The 23,531-nt window shown below is 37.0% G+C and overlaps 3 protein-coding genes across 4 annotated transcripts; 1 reads left to right on the forward strand and 2 right to left on the reverse strand.

The window, feature by feature from the left end:
• Nucleotides 1–351: 351 nt before the first annotated feature.
• On the reverse strand, nt 352–11,402 carry LOC120462143 (oxidation resistance protein 1A). The gene is made up of 15 exons (XM_039650669.2): nt 11,129–11,402; nt 10,164–10,394; nt 9,899–10,062; nt 9,226–9,293; nt 7,730–7,882; nt 7,396–7,527; nt 7,105–7,289; nt 6,531–6,835; nt 6,277–6,424; nt 5,930–6,098; nt 2,061–2,171; nt 1,779–1,931; nt 1,530–1,625; nt 1,322–1,395; nt 352–1,223 (listed from the first exon to the last, which is right to left on the reverse strand). Exons 2-15 carry the CDS (start codon nt 10,223–10,225, stop codon nt 1,088–1,090), a joined length of 1,956 nt encoding a protein of 651 aa, XP_039506603.2. The 5' UTR covers nt 10,226–10,394; nt 11,129–11,402; the 3' UTR covers nt 352–1,087.
• LOC120462367 (uncharacterized) lies at nt 3,130–4,456 on the reverse strand. Its single transcript, XM_039651027.2, has 2 exons — nt 4,133–4,456; nt 3,130–3,707 (listed from the first exon to the last, which is right to left on the reverse strand). Exons 1-2 carry the CDS (start codon nt 4,439–4,441, stop codon nt 3,225–3,227), a joined length of 792 nt encoding a protein of 263 aa, XP_039506961.2. The 5' UTR covers nt 4,442–4,456; the 3' UTR covers nt 3,130–3,224.
• Nucleotides 11,403–11,577: 175 nt separating the features above from the next.
• Nucleotides 11,578–16,273, forward strand: mtfr1l (mitochondrial fission regulator 1-like). Of its 2 annotated transcripts, none has more exons than XM_039650559.2 (8): nt 11,578–11,776; nt 12,303–12,418; nt 12,518–12,625; nt 13,032–13,141; nt 13,301–13,512; nt 13,677–14,040; nt 14,475–14,620; nt 14,753–16,273. In XM_039650559.2, the coding sequence occupies exons 2-7, from the start codon at nt 12,404–12,406 to the stop codon at nt 14,584–14,586; spliced, it is 921 nt and encodes a 306-aa protein (XP_039506493.2). In that variant the 5' UTR covers nt 11,578–11,776; nt 12,303–12,403; the 3' UTR covers nt 14,587–14,620; nt 14,753–16,273. The 2 variants fall into 2 exon arrangements, with proteins under 2 accessions (XP_039506493.2, XP_039506410.2); XM_039650476.2 differs by having other exon boundaries at nt 14,756–16,273.
• The last annotated feature ends 7,258 nt before the right edge of the window (nt 16,274–23,531 follow it).

The raw sequence follows: 23,531 nt of genomic DNA on the forward strand, positions 1-23,531 counted from the left end.
GAAGGAAGGACGTAATTTGTAATTACAATGTACAATGTAATATGGCATAGTATTCACTGCCTTTACTAAATGATGCAATTGAATTAACTTTGCATTACTAATTATCTACCATTGTCAAATAGATGCAATTTGCTTTTTTATAAATACAACAGTGTTTATTGTTAATTTGAAGTTTATTAGGCAAGTTAATGAACACTTTCAATATTGAGTGACTGCATTTTCACATGTATAAATATTGCATTGGTCTTGTATGACTAATTTATATTTTGACCTTTATTTAGAGCCATTGTTTGTACAGATATCTTTGTGAACTGATTTTATTACCATTGTTCGAGTTTTTTGCAGAAAGAGTTTTTCCTACAGGCTAGGAATCCATCCACAGAAGTGCTTAAGACTTTGTGAATGTCTAAGAAAGTATTGTGACACCAAAAGTCTCAAGACATGAAACATGCAGCTCTGAGGTTTGTGTGTGGTTTTTAAGCCAAAATCATTTCAGTCTTGTTTTTGTTTTGGCTTGAGTGACGAGGAACCTTTTCTATGTGTAAAGTGTAGCAGAAATTTAAACTAATGCCTAAGCTACTGTGTATTGCAGATGCTTAGCTTACTAACAGCAGGTGAGGCTTTAATCAGTACCATTTAGTCAGGTTGTGGCTTATTTAAGTTGTTATACATTAACACAGATAGAAAAGGTTTCTTCATCAAAGTAACATGCGCATTGTAACTAGCGCTGCAGTAATAATGTGGGATCCATGATTGACCTCACCAGTATGAACACATACAATTCAGAGGTTATTTGGGCAGATAGTTTTCCATTCTGTCCCAGAATTCAACTTGAGATGTAATTTCTTGTACGATGAAATGCACTCATTTAAATAATGAAAAGAACCCAAATGGATCTTAATCTCTTAATCACAAGACGAAACAGGCTTTCTTTTAAGTGGTAAAGATGATAGGTGAGCTTTCATCCATTGGTGCAAAACTCTTCCCTTGACTTCACTTCAGGAAGAATATTCAGTTTGCAGGGTCTCTTTGCCTTCATTTACAGGTCTCATATTTCCCACTAAATCATGATTATTTGGAGCATGAGTCAGCCAAATGTCCAGGCTTCCAAATCCAAAATTGTGAAGTCGTTTGTCTCAGACAGGCTGCAGTTATTAAAGGTGAAACAGGGGCTGCTTCTGCCCAATAACAACCTCTCATCCACCCACAGACCAAAGTGACCACTGAAATGAAGAGAGACAAAAAATTAAGTTTACTTATACAAATCACATTTGCAAGTCTAAAATAAAAGACAAGAGATATGCAGAATATTAATATGTACCTTCCTCCTCCAATGGCAAAAGAGTCCAAATCCCCTTTGATGAAAAATGAGTTTTCTCCAGTCCATCGAAAACACTTAAATGTAATAAAAAATAATCTCAGACGTGTTTAAAAGAAATTCCCATTGAGAATTTCATTTGATCTCATAAATATTTACAGTTGTTTCCCTCAATGATAATAAATTTGCTCAAATTAGTCTTTATATGTACCTTAAAGCGTGGGTGAGACAGGAACAGGAAGGTCTCTCCAGTGCCATAAAATGCATCACTAGGGTGCAGAGGATGTGAGAGGAAGCTCCCAAAAATCTGAGGTGGAAATTAGAACCACTCATATAACAATAGACATTTACGAAAACAAAATTTCCAACTTGGGTCAAAATTAAAAGTGGAATGAATATTGCAATTGAACAGTAACCCATGACCCTCAGCTGTCCACTTCACCAGCTGTGAAATAATGACCTGCTGGTTGTGGTCCTTGATGATTATCAGCACAGGCGAGTCGGTAGAGCTGAGTTTTCTGTATAGAGTCTTGAGACTTGCCCCGTGTTTGTCCGTGCTGTAGGACAGCTGCCACGTGCGTCCAATGGTACGTGGAGGCAGCTCTCTAGAGATCTGAGAGAAGATGCATGCTACATATTTTACTACACATTACACACACCAGATTAAGATCAGTTCTTAATTTTCCAAAACTGCATGACCATGCATAAGTATTCATGTATACTGAAGTGTGTGAGTACTGACCTCTCTAACTTGTTGGGCATCCAGTATGACACTCTGCTTCAGTATGTTACTCAAACCGTCTGGTTCAGTAGAGACAGAAGCTTTCAGCCCACTCTCCTCCACTGACACCATCTGTACAGGAACAATATGCGTATGACTCACCAACCCATACACTACCGTTCAAATGTTTGGGGTAAGTAGGATTTTAAGTTTTATTCAGCAAGTATGCATTAAATTGATGAAAAATGAAAAAGACTTTTCTATCATAAAAATGAAGATTTTTAGCATGGTCTTAATATGACAATGTTAATGTAGTCGGTCTTGGTAGAATAGCTCTGCTATGCTGCTGTTGATTATTGGTGGTATTGTAGATTATTACTGCTTCTGCAGAAATATGAAATATTCAACAATGATTCTCAAAACTTGTTTACCGCACATTTAAATGTTGAGCAGCAAGCTCATTGGCTGCAGATGCGACAGGAACCAATGAACTTGTTCCGTGTAGTTAAAAATGTAAAAAAGGATGACCCATCAACCTCTAGAGTTTCACAACAGAACTTACCATTACTCAATTTCAGAGAAATTTTTATTCATCAAAGAATCCTGAAGAAAAATGTTTCAGTTTATTTAAAAAAGCACAAATGTTTTCAACAGTGATAATAACAAATGTTTTATTGAGCAGAAAATCAGCATAGGATGACTTCTGAAGGATTGTGTGATAAAGAAGACTGGAGTAATGGTTGGTTAAAATCAGCCATCACAGGAATAATTATGCACTTGGTGAAAATATGAGACTTCTTTAAAAAATGTTTTTATAAAAAGCGTTTAACTTTAAACTAGCACCTATAAATAATGAAAGCATGTTAACTACTAGTTTCTAGTTTAATAATAAGGAGCACTGGACAGGTATATGAGAGGTTTAAACCAATTTGCTCATTCATGGTGTGCCATGTGCAATAGAACTCCACTGCATGAAAATCTACAATATTTTTTAACCTGTGAATTAATTTGTCTTCACATTTAAGTACTACTTACTCAGAATTTGCTTTACAAGAACTTTTGTTTTGATAAAGTAATGATAAAATCAAACTCCAGTTGAATATTGAAGTTTTTATTAATATACATAAACATTTACATCTGTGAAATAATATATATTTATATGTCTCAGTGAAAACATTATGCTGTTTATGTTTGAGTTTTTTGAACAGCTTCATACAATACTTGATGGATCTTGAATTTAACCTCAGGCTTCCGCTGAGGATCAATTTTTGCCAACATGTCAGCAATGACGGCAGCGAATCTGAAATCTTCAGTGTCCTGCATCATGGTCCTCTCCCTCTCCCAGTCCAGCTGCTCCAGTATCTTCAGTAAGGCTTCCTCAGTGGTAGACATTCTCTTTGGCATTAAGTCAGAAGAAGATGGTGAGGCATTGGAACAGGATGAGATGCTTGTGGTAGGGTAAGCTGAAATTGAACAAGGCGAGGAGCTGCGTTTGGGTAATGGACAGGGTGGAGGAGTGGATGGAGTGGGAGGACGCGGCGATGATTGCATGAGGGACAGGGGTGGAGGTATGGCAGAAGTCACAGTCTCTGATGTTTCTGATGCCGGAGAGGTTGGGAAGCTGTTTGTCTTCAATTGTTCCTCGATGGAGACCACTTTATATGTTTCCTTTACACGAAGAAACAAGAAAAGTAGAGAATTACATTCAGGTCTAAAAGATGTTGTAAACGTACTAAACAATAGGTATAGTTTTCAAACATGTATACAACTAACCACTATATTCAATATTAATAAAACATTTTTTTTTTAAATATTGAGTATTAAAGCCACAATGAAATAGAAGTACAAATATTTAATTCCATATTAATCAGTACCATATTACTACTATTACTGAAACCGACTATTTATTTATAACAAGTGTCGGACTCGGGCATCCCATTCCACACTAGTCTGAGAACACAGTAATCGTTTCGTTCAGTTCGATCGTTTTACATAGGAAGTTAGCAACATTCATGCAAGAAATGCCTAACTATATGCATTTGTGCATATTATAGCGATAAAAAAAGGAATTAAATATAATTTGTGTTTCTTACCTTCACATTTGGGCCTTTTCCCCGATGTTTAACAAATTGGCTTAACCATTCCAGCTCTGTCGTGATCGTGTATGGACTTGGATCAATGCTTCCTGTGTAGACCCTCTTCTTGATCCTCACAAACTTGTCTCTTAAATTCTTCCACGCTTTACGGCAATCTGCCTCGTCTTTTCCGGTGGCAGCGGCGATATCGTTCCATGCATTTTTAATAATTTGAACGTCAGTATTATCGCGCATAATCGGGTCATAGAGGTACCTATGTCGACGGACTTGGTCCGCGACCATTTTCTCGAAATTAGTCATTCTCATATTGGTTGCGAAAATCAGACTGTAAAAACATGAACGCGCGAAACCTTCCGAAGCCAACGCGCGCGATACTGCGTGCGATGACGTCACTGCCGCGCGCGAGTGTTTGCTGTTTGGACGGTCACGGCTGGTGGCGCTCTTTCTTACAAAGATTGATATGACTGGTAAGTACTTTAATCTTATATATTTCTTATAATGCAAGACACACATATTTCACGAATCACAACAGGTAAGTTACGAATGCCCACTCACTCTTTATCCAGTCCTATCTATCACACAAATAAATCCAATTATATGATAAGTTTACCACGCTCTACTCTACAGAAAAATATAGAGCACCACGAAAATAACTATAGGCTACTGCCAATAACTGAGCTGAAGAGACAAACGCTTCCAAACAGTAGTTTTACAGATGTAGATGTTTGAAAACCTTGAATGAATGTTCAGCATCTTTATTCATGTTTGAATTCCCTAACATACAAACATATTTGTGAAAATATGATTTAAGTCTCCAGGTTAATGCAGATGCAACAAGATCTAAAACATAACAGATAAAGCTAAAAAATATTTACATTATAGTTAACACTTAAAGATTAAGGTTACGGTTAAAGTTTATTTATTTATACATTCTTTTTTTTAAAATACTGTTTTGTAATTTAATCTATTTTAAATGTAATTTATTACTGTGATGGCAAAGCTGGATTTACTGCAGTCTTCAGTCACATGATCCTTCACAAATCATTAGGTGTGTTTACTTGAGTCTAACTATACCAAGCTTCCACCAATAAGTGACATCTCATCTGCCAGTCGTGGGCATGGAAGAGTTAAAAATGGAGACCCGAAGTTGGACACTTTCTGCTTCTTCTCATGACATTTGTGAGATGTTTGTGTACTTTATCACATATGAAGTGCATAAGATGCAATATTTGTCAAATACATTGACGTTTAGATGTTTTCATGAAGACAACAAAAACACTTTTCATTCAAGTCTTTATGTACTGCTTAATACAGCACCATCTGTACAAGCATAAAGTTCAACATAAGCCTATACTATTTAAATACCAATTAAGTGGACCTCAGTTTTATTTTGATAAACATGACTTACTATAACATTAAGGTTACATGAAAAGAGTTTTTACTTTTATAAAACCAAAAAAAAAAAATTGAACATCACCTGAGCTGAATGTGTCAGAATAAGGCTTCAAGTTCTTGACCTTTGACCATGATTGATATACTGAGGGTGTGAGTAATCTGGTTGTCATAGAAGCAACATTACAAGTCCATGAATATTGTTAAGCATATTCTACCAGTGAATTACCATGTCTGTATCTACAAATGCAAAGTGTTTTAGTTTTAGTATGATTAAAGCGAGCAAAAAACATCCTCTGCATATTCCAACCAAATCAGGCATTTTTTATTTTCATTCCTGCTCTATTGGCATGTATTATCTCAATGTATTTATTTAATCCATGCATTTAGAAAATTACTGACCTCCCAGTCCTCTCCGGCCTGGCCTTCTCGTGGAGAACCCTCTTCTTCCTCATCATCATCGAGAAGCACAAAATCCTCTTCATCATGCTCTGCTTCATCCTCCTCACCTCCCTCCAGGATGCACAGGTCCGGTCGATGCTGGCTCATATAAGCGTACAGCTCATCTGAGCTACAGCACAAAATCAAAAGGCAGAAATGGAAAAAGAAAAAGAAAGTGAGATGAAGTAACCTCACAGTTAAGTTCAAGTACTATAACATTATCAGGACATTAATTAAAACATTCTGCCATGTTTAGCTGTTTATTTCAAGCAGGCTGTGTACTGGTAGTCTAGGTAAGGCTTAAGTACCTTCCCTGCTGCATAGTGAACCAGGTGTCTCTTGAAGAAACTTTAGGTTTAGAGAAAGCCCTTTTCTTCCCATGCTGCAGTTTCTGTCGAATTCTCACAAACATCATAGATCTGTTTATACCACTACTAGATGTAGAAGGGCTAGGACCTAATGAGTGAAGAGAGATAACTAAGTGGATTGGCTGATGAAAAAAAGAGTGGTCACTGTCAGTACAAGTTAAATGTCAAAGTTCTTGAGTAAAAATCTTGATTACCTAACAGCTGTCTTTCCAAATATGACCGCTGTTCGGATTTGTCACAGAATTCATATTCTTTGTTTCCTCTCTGAACACTGTCTGGTCCTCCACAACAGAAAGTAGCAGCAGCAGATGTTAGCATTTCCTCAGCTTCAGACATGTCCCTAGTCTCTCCAACTGCCTCATCCTCTTCTTTAGCATCCAGAGTCGCTGTCAGATCATGTGAAACGGAGGACATAGGAGCGGGAATGGCCTCTAATGCTGACTGATGGGTTTTCTTGTGGCTGTTTGTTTTGCTTTTTGATGACTTGCAACTGTTAAATCTGAAAGAAAAATTTGATCAATGAAACATTTGCCTTGTTGTGTGCAGTAGAATTTTGATGCATTGCAATGCATCATAGAATCAAATTGTTACCTGGTGAATCATAACCAAATCGAATTGGGAGGGCAGTGCCAATGCACACCTCTAATATATATATATATGAAGAGTTCAGATGCAAAAGCCTCTAAATGCCATTTGAAATTTTCTTCTAAAATGACCATTTTTATCAAGCTTTATATATATATATTCAAGCAGTGAAGCAGAAAGTACCTGTATGTGGTCTTGTTGAAGTGAATGTGAGAGATATCTGTGTAGAAGGACACTGAGGCAAGATCATCCACAGAGCAGGAGAATACATATTCTTCACAGCCATTCTCCTGAACAAGTGGGTGAGACTTCTGAGGGTCAAAGAAGATCTTATTGGACGTCACCAGCAATATTCCAGAGACCACACCCTAATGAGACAAGCAAAATGGTGAGTCAGAACTCAAGTTGATTATGCTCTATTTTATTAAATGTAATGGAATATAAAACAGTGTTACATAAACCTAACATTGTCACCTTTCTGTCTGTGATGTAACGGGAGAACAGTTTGAGGCAAGACACTGCGGCTGGTCCCTCCCCCTGAGAGCATTCAGATGGAAGAGCCAATAGACAGACATTTCCATCAGGTAAAGGAACTGCCTCCACATCCTACGAGTGACATCACACAAAACAGTAGAAGAGAAGCCATTGTGAGTCACTACATTACAGTTTGACTGACTATCACAAAGAGCTTAAACTCAGAATTAATGCTACAAACAAGCTGTACTGAGAATTGTCTGGCTGTTCACTATTTAAACCCCAATTCATTAAGCGCCAAGGTTTGTAAACACACTATTTTTTACTCACTCACCGTCAGTTTGTCATATTCCGCATCCGTGGAAGGAGACACAAGAGTTGCAGTTCCCACAACACCAATGTCGAGCGCAGGATCAAGGCTGTGCTCTTGTCTCGGATGTGGGTCAGAAGCTGTCGCCGTAGAATTTGAGACCTTGTTCTTGGGTAACTGTTTGAGGTGGTGCATAAGGAAAGACATTGTCACACTGAGAGCAGTTTCACTTCCCTTCCTTCTTTCCACAATGCTGTACATCCCCTCATTTCCTTATTCATAGCTCTGTGACATCAGATGTCTGGATCTAGTCACAGCACCCAGAAACTATTAGCTAATCACAAAGATGCATAATTCATGCAAATGGGATCACATGACATTGTCACTTCCTGTCATAGATTATTTTCCTTTGTCATGTTCTGTCCCGAGAGATCTTATACAAAAGAATAAAAATTAATATGATTTTAGCTGCTACTTTCTTTTAAATAACAAAATTAAAACCATAAAAACTAGTGTTTGTAGTGTTTACCTGTGGGAACTGAGAGCACATTAGAATGAACATAACATAAAAAATGTAACTTTTGAACGTTATTATATAATAAAATGAAGTATAATACATTAATGTGCATAATTAAAAGTACATACGGACACCATAAAAAGAAAACCTCTGCAAAAAATATTCTGATCTCTATTTCTGATTTTATTCACATCATTAACTGAAAGGTGGACTTCTTTTTGCTCCACAAATGTTCCACCAATCAATGAACTGCGCACAGTGTAATATCTGACCATCGAAATTCTTCATTCCCTATGGCTTTTCTACAGACAACTGTATCCAGACATGCAAATAATGGTGGTAACATGTATTACTTATACTGGTAGTGGTATCTAATGATTTGCATAGTTTTATCTTTAAACCAACAGCCCAGTGTTTTATTCTGAAACTGTTTAAACCCAGCACACTTTTCTAGCAAACTAATGTCAGTTTGTTTCCAAATGACAGAAAGGTCCAACTGAGAATCTGAGGATTGTTTATGCTCTTGTTACACATTTCATCTGGTGAAGCTTGAATAACAACGGACGTCATGTATTTTCAAGGGTGTCTCTGTGTAATACAATTAAATGGACATCAACTTGAAAAGAGAAAAGCCCGTTTGAAATTGAACAGAAACATTTGGCTGGGTCATCAAATTAGCCTAATTTATGATTTCTAGTTTATTAATTGATTTTAAATAATAAAATATCAGTTACCAAAGCCTTCGCAGTCGGCATTCTCCCATTACATTTGCTGTAAAGTTTCCAAGTTCTCCTTGAATTATCCATCAAACAGTTTCATTGAAGATCTTTTAAAGCTTGACAAAACAGCATGGGGTGTTTCAGTAACCTTTGTTCCAAAGTTATCAGTATATGATAGCAAGGAATGACAGTGTTGGCAGTTATATATATGGAGACTTCTATCATATATCAACAGGAAGGCGAAGGCGATGGAGTGTGTAAATAAGCTTAAAAACTTTACTCACTCCGTGTTCATTGTTTCTGCATGACTCCAAAATCTTTGTTATTGGATCTTTGACTGGAAATGCCGCCTCTATGAAGATAGATGCAAAAACAGTTCAAAATGCATACAAGTAACTAGAGTGAAAACAGATGTGTTTGTTTCTTCAGCTGTTTAAACTACAAACATGCTGAGTACATTTAGTAAGCAGGAACTGTGATTTTAAACCAGTGTTTGTGAGTCACAGTTGAATCTAAGTATGTTAACAAAAATCATCACCATTTACAAAATGTCAGTTGGGATTTTAATGTCAGTTGGGAATTATTACTATTTAAAATTATTACTAGTATTTTGTATTAGAACTATAATATATTTTAAAATGTAATTTATTCCTGTGATGGCAATGATTCTTTGATGAATGGAAAGTTTATTTGATACAAATATTTTGTGACATTGTAAATGTCTTTACTGTCACTTTAAAATTTTTGAAATTATCTTGATAATTTTAATGCATTCATGCTGAATTAAAAAAGTATTCATTTCTTCTAATTATTTTTTTTTTTTAATCTTACCAACCCCAAACTTTTGAACGGTAGTGTAAACCCTTCATGCAGTACTGAATTATGTATAGGTGTGTGGTTAGGTGCCTAACAAATCAGAAGCTAATTGTCAATCATTGTTGATAGTCATTCACTTACCCTTTAGATAGTACTGTCTTAGTTTGGGGTTTCGGATTTGGTGATTTCCTTTGCCACACTCCTGCCCAACACTGTTCCCCAGCACACTCTGAGCGCCAATGGAACATTGAGCTGTAATGAAGCCTGGAGACTGCGAAATTCCAGCCGGCAGCTTTGATCCCAGTCTAAAGACAAGATGACAGGCCTCTATATGAGCATAAGCTACACATTAATGATTTCTTTTTTATCTATCCCTTAAGTCCCAAGACTCCCAACCAAACCTTACCTATTCTTAACATTTCCAAAGTAGCTAGCCCTGCTCTTGTCTCTCTGCGCTCTGTGGTCCATGAGGTCTCACTGCTAAAACTGAGAGTTGACCAGTCAAAAAAATGTAACCCTTCCAGTACAGGAATCAGTGATGGAACGACTGCCCACTGCTGTGTCGGCATCTGGAATTCTTCCTCCTGGAAGTCCTTCTCTCCATTCTCATCAGCATTCTCTGCACTTTACAGGAAACCTGCAATATGAGAGGAAGAGGAGTCTGTAGGCTAATGGGTGGTTTACTTTGTACAAACCATTTTTATATGCACAAGACATTCTCATTGTATTCAAATATACACACAAGTATTATACATATTATAAATATATTCCATAATAAATTATAAATATTATGGAATTTTATTTAGTTTTACTATTCATTGCATCTATGTTTACAAATACTTTATTTTCTGCAGTATTTCAATACTTCAGTTACTATGTTCTGTTACTTCAGCCATTTTATAAGGATAGAAAATAATGCCAATAAAGCGTAGTTGACTGAAACAAATCAATCTCTTTCGGTCAAAATACAACCATTTAATATTCAGGAAATGCATATTGTAAATAAGACAGATTCGTTCAAAATGGTCTACTTGAGGCCAATATTACAGCAAATACCCAGAGCTGCTTTAAAATTTAGTAATTTAATGTTTAAGTAATAATCAGGCCCAAAACACAGTACAAGGTGTGGATTGTTGATAGTGCTGTTGCTCCAGGCCCCAAATGCAACACATTTTCGCACTTATGTGTCTAGAATCCACAATATACAGTATTAATAAACGATATCTTTTCGGAATCCATTATCTCTTCCGATTAAAATTCGTCAGCAGTATCCACTGAAGGACCACTCATAGTGCTCAAGTTTTATGTATTACTTTAAACTTGGAACTAAAAATGAGTTCGAAAATCACCAAATATGTGCGTTCAGCTTACCTTGGTTTTTAATGATCCCATATAAAGACCAGCTGATCGGGACGCTCCGAATGATGCACTGTCATGTGTTTTGATTCCTCTGCAGTGAATCTGTCACCAGTCATTAAATAATAGATAGGACCGCTCAATTCCCTTTCGCTAAAATTCCCAATTACAATCGAAATGTCGTTGCAGAATGTACCAGTTAAAAATATCTTCCTCAAAATATTTGAATTTCTAAATCTACATTTGCTTCAATGCAGTTCCATCTCCCAGGTGACTTTTATTTTGTTTTTATGTAGTAGTTTAAATAAACCAAATTCTTCTGTATTTAAAATTGTGTAAACATATCAAATATAAAATATATTTACATTTATATTAAAAATATATATCTATATTTCAACGGTATATTTTATATTTTAAGCAGTATATTTCTACTGTGTGCAAGATTACTTTTATTTTGCACAGGATGATGTTACCTTACGCACTTCCGACTCATGCACCGCTTGCTAAATTCCTAAGGCAAAATTAGCCGGGGGCGCGCTGGTGGGCTAACAGCTAAACAGCTAACGAAACCGGGAGAAAGGAGGCTTGGACGTTCACAACACACAGACCATAATAATCTGCACCAGTGCAGAAAAATAAACCGAACTAATCTGACCACACACGGTATGTCTTGTTTGTTTTCTAAATGCATAATTAGCAGCAGTACATATGAGGTCGTTTGTTAGCTGTGATGCTAAAAGAACGAATTAGGGTCACAGGACGTCTTTGATTTGTTTACCTCCTTGTTTACATTTGAGGTTTTATTGTGTTTGTTGATGTGCACAATTTGCACCGTTACTCTTTTCTATCGCATAACGCTAACGTATATAACATTATCGTCTGTTCATTTAATTTCCCATATTTATTTCTTTACTCTTATAATTTTAGTACTCAACTTATCAGTTCATTTACTTAATTGATTACGTATAAAGCTACATTATGTAATAGAGCAATTGCTCGTCATAACCTTATTGATTTGCTTACACTGCTCAAAGCTTTATTTACTTTATTCACTTGATTTACAGAAACTAACACAAATGAGGCAATCACTCACTGTGCTTATGATTTCTTGATTTGCATTCACAGTGGTGTTGCACATAAAGTGTAGATTTTTGTTTTAATTTTATGTTTTACTTGCTAATTTTTCAAGGCAAAGGAACCCTCGTCCCAGATGAACATGTTCAGTGTGCTATAATTATTATCAAAACACCACTGTACAATCCAAGGCTGCAAGTGCTCACTTTCAGAAAAATGGAGACAGAAGCAGTAAGTAAATAAACATCTAAAAGTGCTTTTTTATTTATGTTCTGTCAGTGTTTATATATTTTTATAAAATACTTATTATTTTGTTTACTTGCTTTTTAGGAGGTAATCCCTATTTGGCAAAATAAACCACATGGATCAACTCGTAGTGTGGTGAGACGAATTGGTTCTACGCTGCCTCTTAAACCCTGTCCCAGGGCTTGTTTCCAGGTATGGGAATAAACATTGTTCATATAAACTAGCATATTAAACTAGCATATTAACAAAAAAATAATTTTGAAGTCATTTTTGCAGAAGATGGGTCGGTGTTTGAGTTTTTGCTCTCTAAATGTATTGTAATCCCACCCCTTTATTTATGTGTGTATATATACCAACATTGGGGCTGATATATAGATTTTATTCAACAAGCTCTGCATTAGGGTCTTTCCCATGATTTCCTTAGGGTTGGGGTGTGACCTTTTTTTATGAAGACTTATCAATGAAATTATAAATTATGAGACTTATCAAATGAAGTCCATTTTTATTTGTTTGTTTAAACTTCCTAAGAACTAAGATTGAGGAAAGAAACCATATATACATATACAAAATCTGTCTGTTTTCTGCTTGTGTTCTTTAGGAACTCCCAGGCCTTCCTCCAATGCGCTCTTTGGATGGCCCACTGGTGCCTACGCTGGCAGATATTGCCTGGATTGCAGATGATGAGGAGGAGACATATGCCAGAGTGAGGTAAGACTGCTAGCCATGCTAGTGCACTGGATTTCCTATTTGACTGCTTTATTAATGGTGTTTAGTATGATTTAGAGTAGAATTTGAATTTAGTGTTGGATCCTCACTAAAATATCAAATGAATTAATTTTATCCCAATGCTGTCTTGCTTTTTGTCAGGAGTGACACACGTCCCCTAAGGCATGAGTGGAGGCCAACACCGCTGCTGATCATGCACAGGAACTCGTCTGTGCCCAACTTCAGACGAGAAGGTAGGCGAGTCGAGGGTCTGAGGAAACCAGGTGTTGCTGCTCTAAACCGCACCACAGCTTTACAAGATGAGTTGACTCGACTCCGAGCCCAGATCGCCAAGATCGTTGCTTCAGAATCAGGTTGAGTATTTGACTAAATCATTTTTTTTTTTTACATTGGCAAGTTAATACTTATGATGTATTTAGCTTTAGACTCAAAATTGAGAATAGTATGCAGTAGCAGAAATGTATTTGCTTAAATGTTTTGACCTGTAGTGCTTCATGAAATTTTTGACCCGTTTTAGATTCGAACCCCATCACCCCTGACCTGCTGTCCCCTGATGACACTAGTGTGGGCTTCTCCATGGCTCCTTTTGAGACTGCTGCTTACCAGGCTGCTCCCACAGCCTCCTTTGTCATTAGTGATGTCACAGAAGAGGAAGAAGAAGAGGAGGAAGAAGAGGACGAAGAGGAGGAGGTGTCAGAGCTGGTGCCTGATCCTGTGCCGCCAGTTTCCATGACAGCATCTGCAACTTTTGATCTTGATCACCCTACTATGGACTTTCGAGAGCCGGAGGAAGACACAGTGTCTCTTTCAAAATCGACAAGCTTTGCTGATGTAATGGACATCCTGAAAGACATGAACCGCATGAAGATGAGCAAGGACAGGTGAGCACTGTTTCAACACCAGCATGACACACTGACTGTGCAGAAATTTGGTGGTGGAGGCCTTTTATTAATAAAGGCCTTGTATTAATATTCATTATTGTATTAATATTATATTACTATTCTACTTATTGAGTCTATGGCAGCCCATAGAAACGCTTGCAGGAAAGTTAGAGAATTTGGCACATAGAATGGTTTAATGGTCTCATGTTACCATAGGAAATCTGGAGTCTCTAACCCAATCTCTCTAGCGCCACCATCTGTCCAAAGTTTAGCTCATGTTTATGCTAAACTTTTAAACCATAAGGGCTAGAAATTTTCATTAATTCATTTAGACAGTTATGTTGTGTTTTGTGACCAATAATCATAATAATATATATTATTTTATCATTGCTATTGATTATATAGTGAATACTGTTATTGTGCACTGTATTCAGATATAACCGTGGGTGCACCTCACTGAGGGAGGAAGATTCTGCCTCTCTTATATCTGAAGCATTGAGGAAGAAATTCGTTCTGAAGGATGATGACATCAGTATGAGGAAATGATCTGTTATCCAGACCTTCTCAGCAGACTCTCTATGTAAGGCTGAACTTCTTGGATTTATTTTCTCTGGTTTAAACTTTTAGTCTGAGATACAAAGCCGAGAGAATAAAACATGTGGAATTTTAACTACTTTTGTGTTCTTAAGTCTTTTTTTTTCTACTGGGTCAGTAGGGCTGTGCCTGTGGACTGTTGCCATGGAAACCCCATAAAGCCTCTGAATAAAACAAGTTATTCTGCATTCCTCAATGCTTCCACAATGCTGCGCTGTTGTGACACGTCTGAAAGGAAAAGAAGCAGATTTCGTCAGCACACACACATACATACTCCAACTGGGACTGAGCGACCAAGTTTGTAATGTGTGTGTGCGCACATAATGATAGCCTTTATACTCAGCAGATCAGTGATCACCTTTGTCGTTCCATCATAGATTTTGTGAAATCTAAGCACTACTTCCTGTTTCACCATCATTGTTTTGTTAATTTCAATTGGACATTAGTATCTTTAGATCCTTTATCAACAAGCGCGCAGTCGATATTTCAAAACCACATCATATTCAAGCCATGAAATGACAGAAGAATCCTGAAGGATCCCAGTTCCAATTTTGTATATGTGTAGTATGGAGCTGTAGAAGTGTATCTCTTGCCTTACACTTTCCCTCATACAACCCTGTTATACTTGAAGCAGTTTTGATGACTGATCTGATGTTACGATACATGCGTATTTTTGCCTCCGTTCAGAGACTAAACAAGAGGCTGTTCTATTTAAAGGGTTTGTGTGTGTGTGTGTGTGTGCCTGTGCACTGAAGACTTTGAATTGCATTTTGATGTCATTAGCACTCTGTGATTTCCCCTTCTACCCTACAGACTTTTGAAGTGTATATTGTGTAAGAAGACTGATGTGATTCTGCAAGAAAAGTTTTGAATTAACAATTTGTGTGGTTTATCTTTAGTTGGTACATGAGGGGAAAAACTGTATTTGGCTTTTGCTTGTGTCAGGCAGGTTGTAAATGTTTCTGTAAAATCGGAATAGCATGTGTGATGTGGCTGTTGGCTGTGACTGTAAGCCAGTTGAGAGGGTGCCTCATGTTTTTTATTATGATAGAAGATGTTTTTTCCTTTTACAAAGTGTAACAAGAAGTTGTTTTATGCATACATTGCTTTTGTGCCAGGATCGCTCGTCCCTCACTAAAGTGGAAATTTAACCCGAAATGTGCTTTTCTTTCAGTTTCTTGTTTTGGACATGGCTGCAGCCTTTCCCCATCTGTCTGACACATTGCATTAGAAGACAAAACAAAATTTAAACCCACTACTACATAAAATTCAATTCATTAAGTGATATTCTAGTTTACAGACTGTTTTCATATCCACACTATATTCATATTTGAGTCTGATTAATGTTGTCATCAATGCTAATTTGTGTAATATCATGCACTGAACGTACTAACGTATGTTCCTGTACCTGTCATTAACAGGTAAAATGTGCTGCGCTTTCATTCTGACTGCAGGGTTTCATTTATAGTTTTTACCATAGTAAACACTTCAGGTTTGCTTTTATTCAGGTCAGTCTTGCAGTTCCATGGTTTGTTTTAGAGGACAGAAACTTGTGTACATGTGTGTTTGGTTTTTGTCAAATAAGGATATTCTATCTGCCTGTTGTTTGTGTGTAAGAGGAAATAAATGGTTAAATGCATTATAATTTATGCAGGGGTTTTTTTCAAAGTGATGACGTTTATTTCCCACATGGGGTGGCAGAATGCAGTCTTAAAGGATTAGTTCACTTAAAAATGATAATTCTGTTATCATTAACTCACCCTTAAAGGGTCACTTCACCCATTTGCATTAAGCTTTGTATCTTTAGAAACCCAGTCATATTTTTGAATGGTCATGGTTTATGCCCTTATTTTCCCCTGAGATGGGAGGAATAAGGATTTAAGTTTTTTATTTCCTGCTTATCGTGATGTAAAAATCGTCATTTTGTGTCACAATAAGCATGAAGTCACATTTCATTGAATTGTCAACAGACTACAATGATTAGCTCATTATTATTCAAGGGTGTGGCACCCACTCACCAACAGGCCTATTACAGATCAGTGGGTGGGACTTCACTTGCAGAGACTGAAATCAATATCCGCCATCTTGTTTGGAAGCTAAGCTAACAAGCCCTGTGGAGATATGAAGTTATGATAATGATGGAAGAAACTAAACGTTATATGGAAGAAGAGGATTTTGAAAGTCTGCTGCTCGAATCCGATGTTCGTGGCTATCTTTACGAGCTGCAGTATAGTTTAGAGCAGCTGAGGCTGATGAAGGAGCAGGAGACGCCTGGCTGTCGGTCGAGACGCCCGGACTGGGTCGAGCTCGGCGGCCTGCTGTTGCTTGTACTCTCGCTGCGTGTCACGGCCTACAGACACAGAGTCCGTCTGCTGCAGAGAATTTCAACGATGGCAGTTTCTCCTGGAGGAAATCTCTGAATCAGACGAGCACACGGACGTTTGTGTTGTGATAGTTTCGCCTTCAGAACATCCAGGTATCATGCAGTAATTCACCATAAAGAAATAAATACAAACGCGAGTAATTCACTAATGTGTTTACAAATGTAACGTGAACTGGGTTTGTTGTTGTGGAAAGAAAGAGGCTTTAACCACCGAACATTTATACATTTTAATAGTAAAATGAACAAATACAAAACGAAAGTAAGCCAGCGTTACACACAACAGAAACAAATAAACATAAAATCAGGCCTGTTTCTCTCTCGATCTGCCGTCGTCGCTCCCCATTTTATGCATTCGCTCCTTCGTGACGAGAGACGCACGCGCGACTAACAGGTGTCTTTCATTATCACTCACGCCACCGGCAGCGCGCTGTCCTCTTACATCCCTCGCCCTCGATCGTCCTGCTCGCCACAGCCAACTAGACATTTTGTTTGAAATGAATTTCAAACTCTAACTCTGGTGACAGCTAATGTTAGCGTTGTAGACGGAAGAGTGTGTTTGCGTCTCTGTTTCCGCTGTTCCGTTGGGTGGGTGGGTTAGTGGGTGTGGCTTGCGGAGCTGTGCAATGTTGGGGCATTCTGGGAACTGTAGTTTTTTAACACAAGAGGTCAAGAGGGCACCAAATTAAAAAATTATTTTACATTTCGACTACATATATGATCCACTTTCAATAAAGATTAATGTTGCAATGGGTGAAATGCTCCTTTAAGATGTTTCAGATCTGTATTCATTTCTTTCTTCCGCTAAACACAAAAGATGTTATTTTGAAGAAGTTTGGTAACCAGACATTTGATGGACCCCATTGACTTCCTTAGTATATATTTTTTTCTCCTATAATGGAAATCAATGGGGCCCATCAACTATCTGGTTACCGTTGTTCTTCAAAATATATTCCTTTGTGTTCAGCAGAAGAAAGAAATTAATACAGGTTTGAAACCACTTGAAGGTGAGTAAATAATATTCTTTTGTTTAACATTTACAATACCGTTCAAAAGTTTGAAAATTAATACTTGTTTAGCAATGATGCATTAAATTGATCAAAAGTCAGATTTTGAAATTGATATATAAACTTGTATATATACATTCTTTTCTTTTGAGCTTCTACTCATTAAATATCCAGAATAAAGTCGTTGTTTCGAGAGAAAAACTAGTTAAATTTCGAGAAAACAGTCTAAATAATCGTTAGAATATACTCATCAAATTTCAAGAATAAATGACTTTATTCTCAAAATTTTAATGAGCTTATGCTCAAGATTGTATTTCGACTTTTTTCTTGAAACAATGACTTTATTCTCTATATTTACTTTTTTCGCATTACAATGACTTAAATCTTGAGATGTTTTTTAAATTATTATTATTATTGCCTGGCCCTAATCCTCTTCCGTATTCTTTGGGTTGTAAGTGTTTTTAAATGATTTATCTAGTCACATGATCTTCCCTGAATACTAGCTACTGTTGCTAAAAAACGAACAGTTTTTCTTCTTTGACACTGACAAATATGCCAGCTACAGTGTTTGCATGAGTGTCCTGTCTGGTAAAATGATGATGTCGCTGCACCTCTAGCACTGAGTCTCTTGCACCTATCAATGCACGTGGGGCCTGTTCCTCACATTACCCCCCAGGGACACCAGTGACTTCGAAGATTCTAGTTAACCTGCTTTTTTTTTAATTTTCTCTCAAAGACCTGATTTGATCCAGGCCAGTTTTAGTGTTTAGTCTATTTTCTGTGGCAGTCCTTGGCCTACTTCATTACACCTCACCTCTGGAAAGCAGTTTCTGTCTATTTTAGATCAGAGAGGATTTTTAGATGTCTGTGGAGATTTTGTTAAATAGAGTCCAGTGACACAGTGGCATTGTTTGAGACTATAAATATTGACCTTTGTGTGACATTGACACACTAATTTAGCCTGTTGCTCAAAAGTTTCACAGATCATTTTCCGGCTGTTAAATCTACGTTTGCATTCTCACAAACTGGTCAAATTTGATTAATTTCAGGTGTCGCTATGTTGCTAAGATGAAAGCTGTCACACCAGCTCCTGAAAGCTTCTATTCAGACCTTGATTTACTGAACAATAAATTAAATCTGTCAGACTGGCCAGTTTATGAGAATAACAAATAAAGCATATTTTTTCTTAATATTTCAGTCTCCAGAAACATGTTTGCGATCCGCTTTATCTTGAAAACCAGAATGTTTATGTCTGACCTGGGGCCAGTTGCATAGCCATCTGTTAAGAACAGAGTCTTAAGAACTAGTTTGACCAACTAGCTAACTTTAAAAAGTTAAAAACTTGTAAGACTAGTCTTGGCAATTTATGCAACTTCTGTGTCAGATACTTTGTGATTGAAACAGTCTCATGTTGCCATATGGAGTTTCACCAATAATGAGCTTGATGATTCAACATGCAGGTTCCTTTATTAAAACATACCTGAAGCACAGAGTCTGCGTTATTTAAATTAGAGCTCGACTTCAAGAATACTAGCCAATAAAACCATTTCCTTAGAAACCGAGTCTGGACTGAATGCATCTTTTATGCTTTAAATGTGGCAGAAGTGGTGTAGAGGTCTACATGAGAAGTATAATGGGCCCAGAAGAAAAGGGGCGCCTTCTGCATGAAAAATGTAAAAGTCTTCAATAATAGATTTTGCATTTTTGAACAGTTCAGAAAGGCTCTTTCGTGGTTGCAAGATGTCACCAATGGGAGAGTTTCTCCACAGAGAAACACAGACGTGTATTCGTCCATATGTGTGAATTGATGGTCTGATTGAGATCATTAAAGAAAAAGGAGAAGTGGGTTTATTCTAGTTTATACTGGGTCATTTTTTCAAAGACTTGCATCATACACATTTAAGGCGAGACATGCCAGGCAAAAACATTGATTTTTCATGCAGTGATCAGTATTGAGATTTTATGCTAGTTTACTCCTTCGGTATGTGTTCTTTCAAGCTGCTATAAAGAAAACGTTGAAAATATACATTAAGATGTTTATTTTATTACATTTTTTTCACTTGCGGCAGTAAATTTCTCCCAATATTATCAAGAAAATTCCAACGCGTCACGCCACCATCCATATGTTTACTGAAGTCTGTGGTCATGACCGGTATCGTTAGAAAGGTGCTATGTAATTTTCTTTAATATATACACATATACATATATATATATATATATATATATATATATATATATATACCTTTAATATAAACTAATACTTAGTTTAATTTTTAACTGAAATTATTGAATATAAATAATCAGTCCTGTTTTGTCAGTCCTGTTTCCTTACAGCTAAACATTTTTAATCCTTGCTTGCTTTAATCCAATGTGTTTTATCACTATAGATGGCCTTGTACACACTTGCTTCGAACACACCGAACACAATCAGTGCAAACATGTCCTTTGTGCTTTAAAGGACAATTGTTGCCATGCACAAACGTGATATATTTGTTTCTGATGAGACATGAGGATAAAGAGGTTTGTCATCTGCTCGAAACAGAATGATAAACAAACTTTGTCTTTCAAAGCGTTCCAAGTGTGTTTCAGCTGATGTGTGTTTGATGTGGAAGTGTGTGTGTTAGATTAGGACATATCAATAGTCTCAGACAGGTTTTGTGCACTAAATAGAAACGATAAACACGTCTGTCAGAGAGTTCCAAGTGTTGTTAGCAGATATGCGTTTGATGTGTGTGTGTGTGGGGTGGGGGTTATATTAGTAGACATCAACAGTCCCAGACAGTGTTTGGAAAACATATGTCATCACATGTCTGTTATTTATTGGACAGTGTTCTGATCTTGATACTATTTTTTTCCCTTGTTTTTAATAAACACATCTAAATTTGACTCTCACACCTTTTGTATTCAGTTGCGTAGTTAAACCTTTTTTTTATCGTATAATTCAGCCATCTGCCTCCACCCATGCATCTGAGGAAGAGACAGGCGGAGAGAGTGAAAACAAACTAGGTGGTTTTCTTGGCATGTTATTATGAATTACTGCCTTCAAGATATTTTTATTGTTTGTGATCAAGTTTTGAAAACAACAAACTCCAAGAGGACCAAAGCTTGCCATGAAGTTTCAAGCTAATCTGACATCATCAAGTGCCTTCTGAAAGTGACACATTTATCTGTTCTTTTTCAGAGTATCAGAGAGAGATTTTGGCATCATTTTATGGGTATTTTTGCTTTTATAAAGCAATAGAACTAAAAGGGGGACTTGAAATTGGGATATAACGCAGGATGAATTCAAACCCGTCCCCAATGAGTACACAACACTCATCGGACGTCTACATGAGCGAAAAGCATGTGATTTTGCAATAAAAAAAATTGTCAGTTTGATTAGTTTAAGCAGATTATTTAAGTTCACAATTCATCATCTGATTATATATATTTCAATCTGCATTAAAATCTCAGACTGTTTCATGAGTCATTCTTTCCATTGGAGCTGACAGTTGTGCGTTGTTAAAAAAAAAAGAAGTCTGCCAATAGTCATAGTCATTATGTAATTGTGCCCAGAGTCACCCACTCACTTCCATCTCATGCTATAAACTTCAGTGTAACACTTTTTATACCAGTGATGAAATCAATGCAAAACATTTGAAATATTTACATGTGCAAGTACATTACAGAAAACTCGCAGTACATGGCATTTTCCTGTGAAATGTTATGTGAACTGAAAATCAGGCTTCAAATGCAAACTAACGCACTTCTTTAAAGTTTCTGTGGTATAAACCGAAACTGATATATCTTATTTAGATAAATGATGCACTAGAGTTGGATTGCAGTTCATTGGAAGTTTGTTGAGGTCCAGACCCCTAGTTAACCATTGCTCTTATGAATTACAGCAATCCCAGAATAATCCATATATATATAAACCATTCCTTTATCCAACCTCTGTGCATACACTAAGAGCAGCACAATATTTCACAGGAAGCAAAATGCAACCAGTAATTACAATCTAATTCTGAATGCATTTTGTTTAGTAATGCTGTGCCATTAATGAGCCAACTGGGGTCTCACTCTTATCTGCTCTAATAAAACAGAAATAACTTACACTCAGTCTAGGGCATTATTAGCAATATAACTTATATCATCAAGTCAGAATACACTAAATCACTGTAGGGGGATCTTAATTATAATTCTAAGGACAATAATGCATTGTGGGCAACCCAAACTGCACAGGTGTTTCAAGCTGTTGCATATGTGCATGGATGCAAGTTTGTGAATTAGGCTCAGCCCAGAACATATGTGTGTGACAGAAAGGATGTCCCTCTGGTAGACACACAGCACGCTGTTTTTAGCTCTAGTCTCATTAGAGATGGCCTGAACAAGTAGCAGTCTTAGGGGTTCATTGTGCGTCAGAGCACTGCTCACATTCCCCAGAAGAGAGGAAATATTATATTTCACTCCCTGACTCAATGTACTGAACAGGAAATGATGTGCTTTATTAAAGGGATAGTTCACCCAAAATGAAAATTCTTTCAGTTGTTCCAAACCTCTATGTGTTTATTTGTTCTGCTGTACACAAAGGAAGATATTTGGAAGAATGTTTTATCAAACAGATCTCAATCCCCATTGACTACCATAGTATGTATTTTTTCCTACTATGGAAGTCAATGTTTAATTGTTTAAAAATATAGGTTAAAAATATAGGATGAAATAATGCAGCCAAAGCATATTAAATGGCTGTTGTGAAAGCATTGAACTTTAGCGTTACCGGAAGAATCGTTTGCGTTGTAAATCATGACTCCCATCTCCCGTTCCTCTCATTCTCTTGCTCTCTTTCCTGCTGGGATGGATGCTTAAATCCCTCGTTAGGGGGTGGTTTAATTGGTACTAATGCTCTGGAGAACTTCGCAGGAAATCCATTTAGCACATTCCCGAATTTTCCTGCTGTTCTGTCTATCCAACATCTGGTCTATCTAACAGCGGTATTAGAGAGGACCATGTTCACCGTGTGGACGTCTTGTTTTGGGTTCATATTGAGTTCAGTTTAACATCTATGCTGTTTAATTTCATGCTCTTTGTGGAACAAAGTCATTTTTTCCTTAACATCCTAATATAGTAATTTATGGGAAATAATTTTTGACAATTATTCAACAATAGCAGCAAATCAGTGTAGGCCTATGTCCAATCAAAGTATGCTTTTGATTTTTGTATCCCTCGGACTGTTGTGGGCCAATGAGCCCAAAAGTCAAGCGCCCTCTGGTGGAGCCAGTAATAACTGCTATGCTTCTGACAGTCTTTCTCATTTTGATCTCTCATCTACGCACAGGCTACACCTTCACCTGCTATAGAGGATATGGTGTGTTGAGGGTGTTGTATTGCGTGTTCAGTTTTTTAATTGTGTGTTGGGGTTGTTTTGGTGTGTGTTTAGGATTTTATTGTGCATTGAGGGCGGCGTTGGATTGTGTGGTGGACTTGTGTTGTAGAGATGTTTGTGGATGAGCAGTTGCTCTTTTTGCAGTATT

The sequence above is a fragment of the Pimephales promelas genome, chromosome 15 (genome assembly GCF_988280905.1).
Source record: "Pimephales promelas chromosome 15, fPimPro1.hap1.1, whole genome shotgun sequence".
In the NCBI taxonomy this organism is placed as follows: Eukaryota; Metazoa; Chordata; class Actinopteri; order Cypriniformes; family Leuciscidae; genus Pimephales; species Pimephales promelas.

Coding starts and splice junctions, on each gene's coding strand:
- LOC120462367 (XM_039651027.2), bottom strand. CDS start 4,441: ATGAGAATGACTAATTTCGAGAAAATGGTCGCGGACCAAGTCCGTCGA. Junction 3,708..4,132: donor GAAAAGGCCCAAATGTGAAG/GTAAGAAACACA, acceptor CTTCGTGTAAAG/GAAACATATAAAGTGGTCTC.
- LOC120462143 (XM_039650669.2), bottom strand. CDS start 10,225: ATGGACCACAGAGCGCAGAGAGACAAGAGCAGGGCTAGCTACTTTGGA. Junction 6,836..7,104: donor TTCAACAAGACCACATACAG/GTACTTTCTGCT, acceptor TTTTTCTTTCAG/ATTTAACAGTTGCAAGTCAT. Junction 6,099..6,276: donor TTCACTATGCAGCAGGGAAG/GTACTTAAGCCT, acceptor TTTGTGCTGTAG/CTCAGATGAGCTGTACGCTT.
- mtfr1l (XM_039650559.2), top strand. Junction 13,513..13,676: donor GATCGTTGCTTCAGAATCAG/GTTGAGTATTTG, acceptor GACCCGTTTTAG/ATTCGAACCCCATCACCCCT. Junction 14,041..14,474: donor ATGAAGATGAGCAAGGACAG/GTGAGCACTGTT, acceptor CACTGTATTCAG/ATATAACCGTGGGTGCACCT.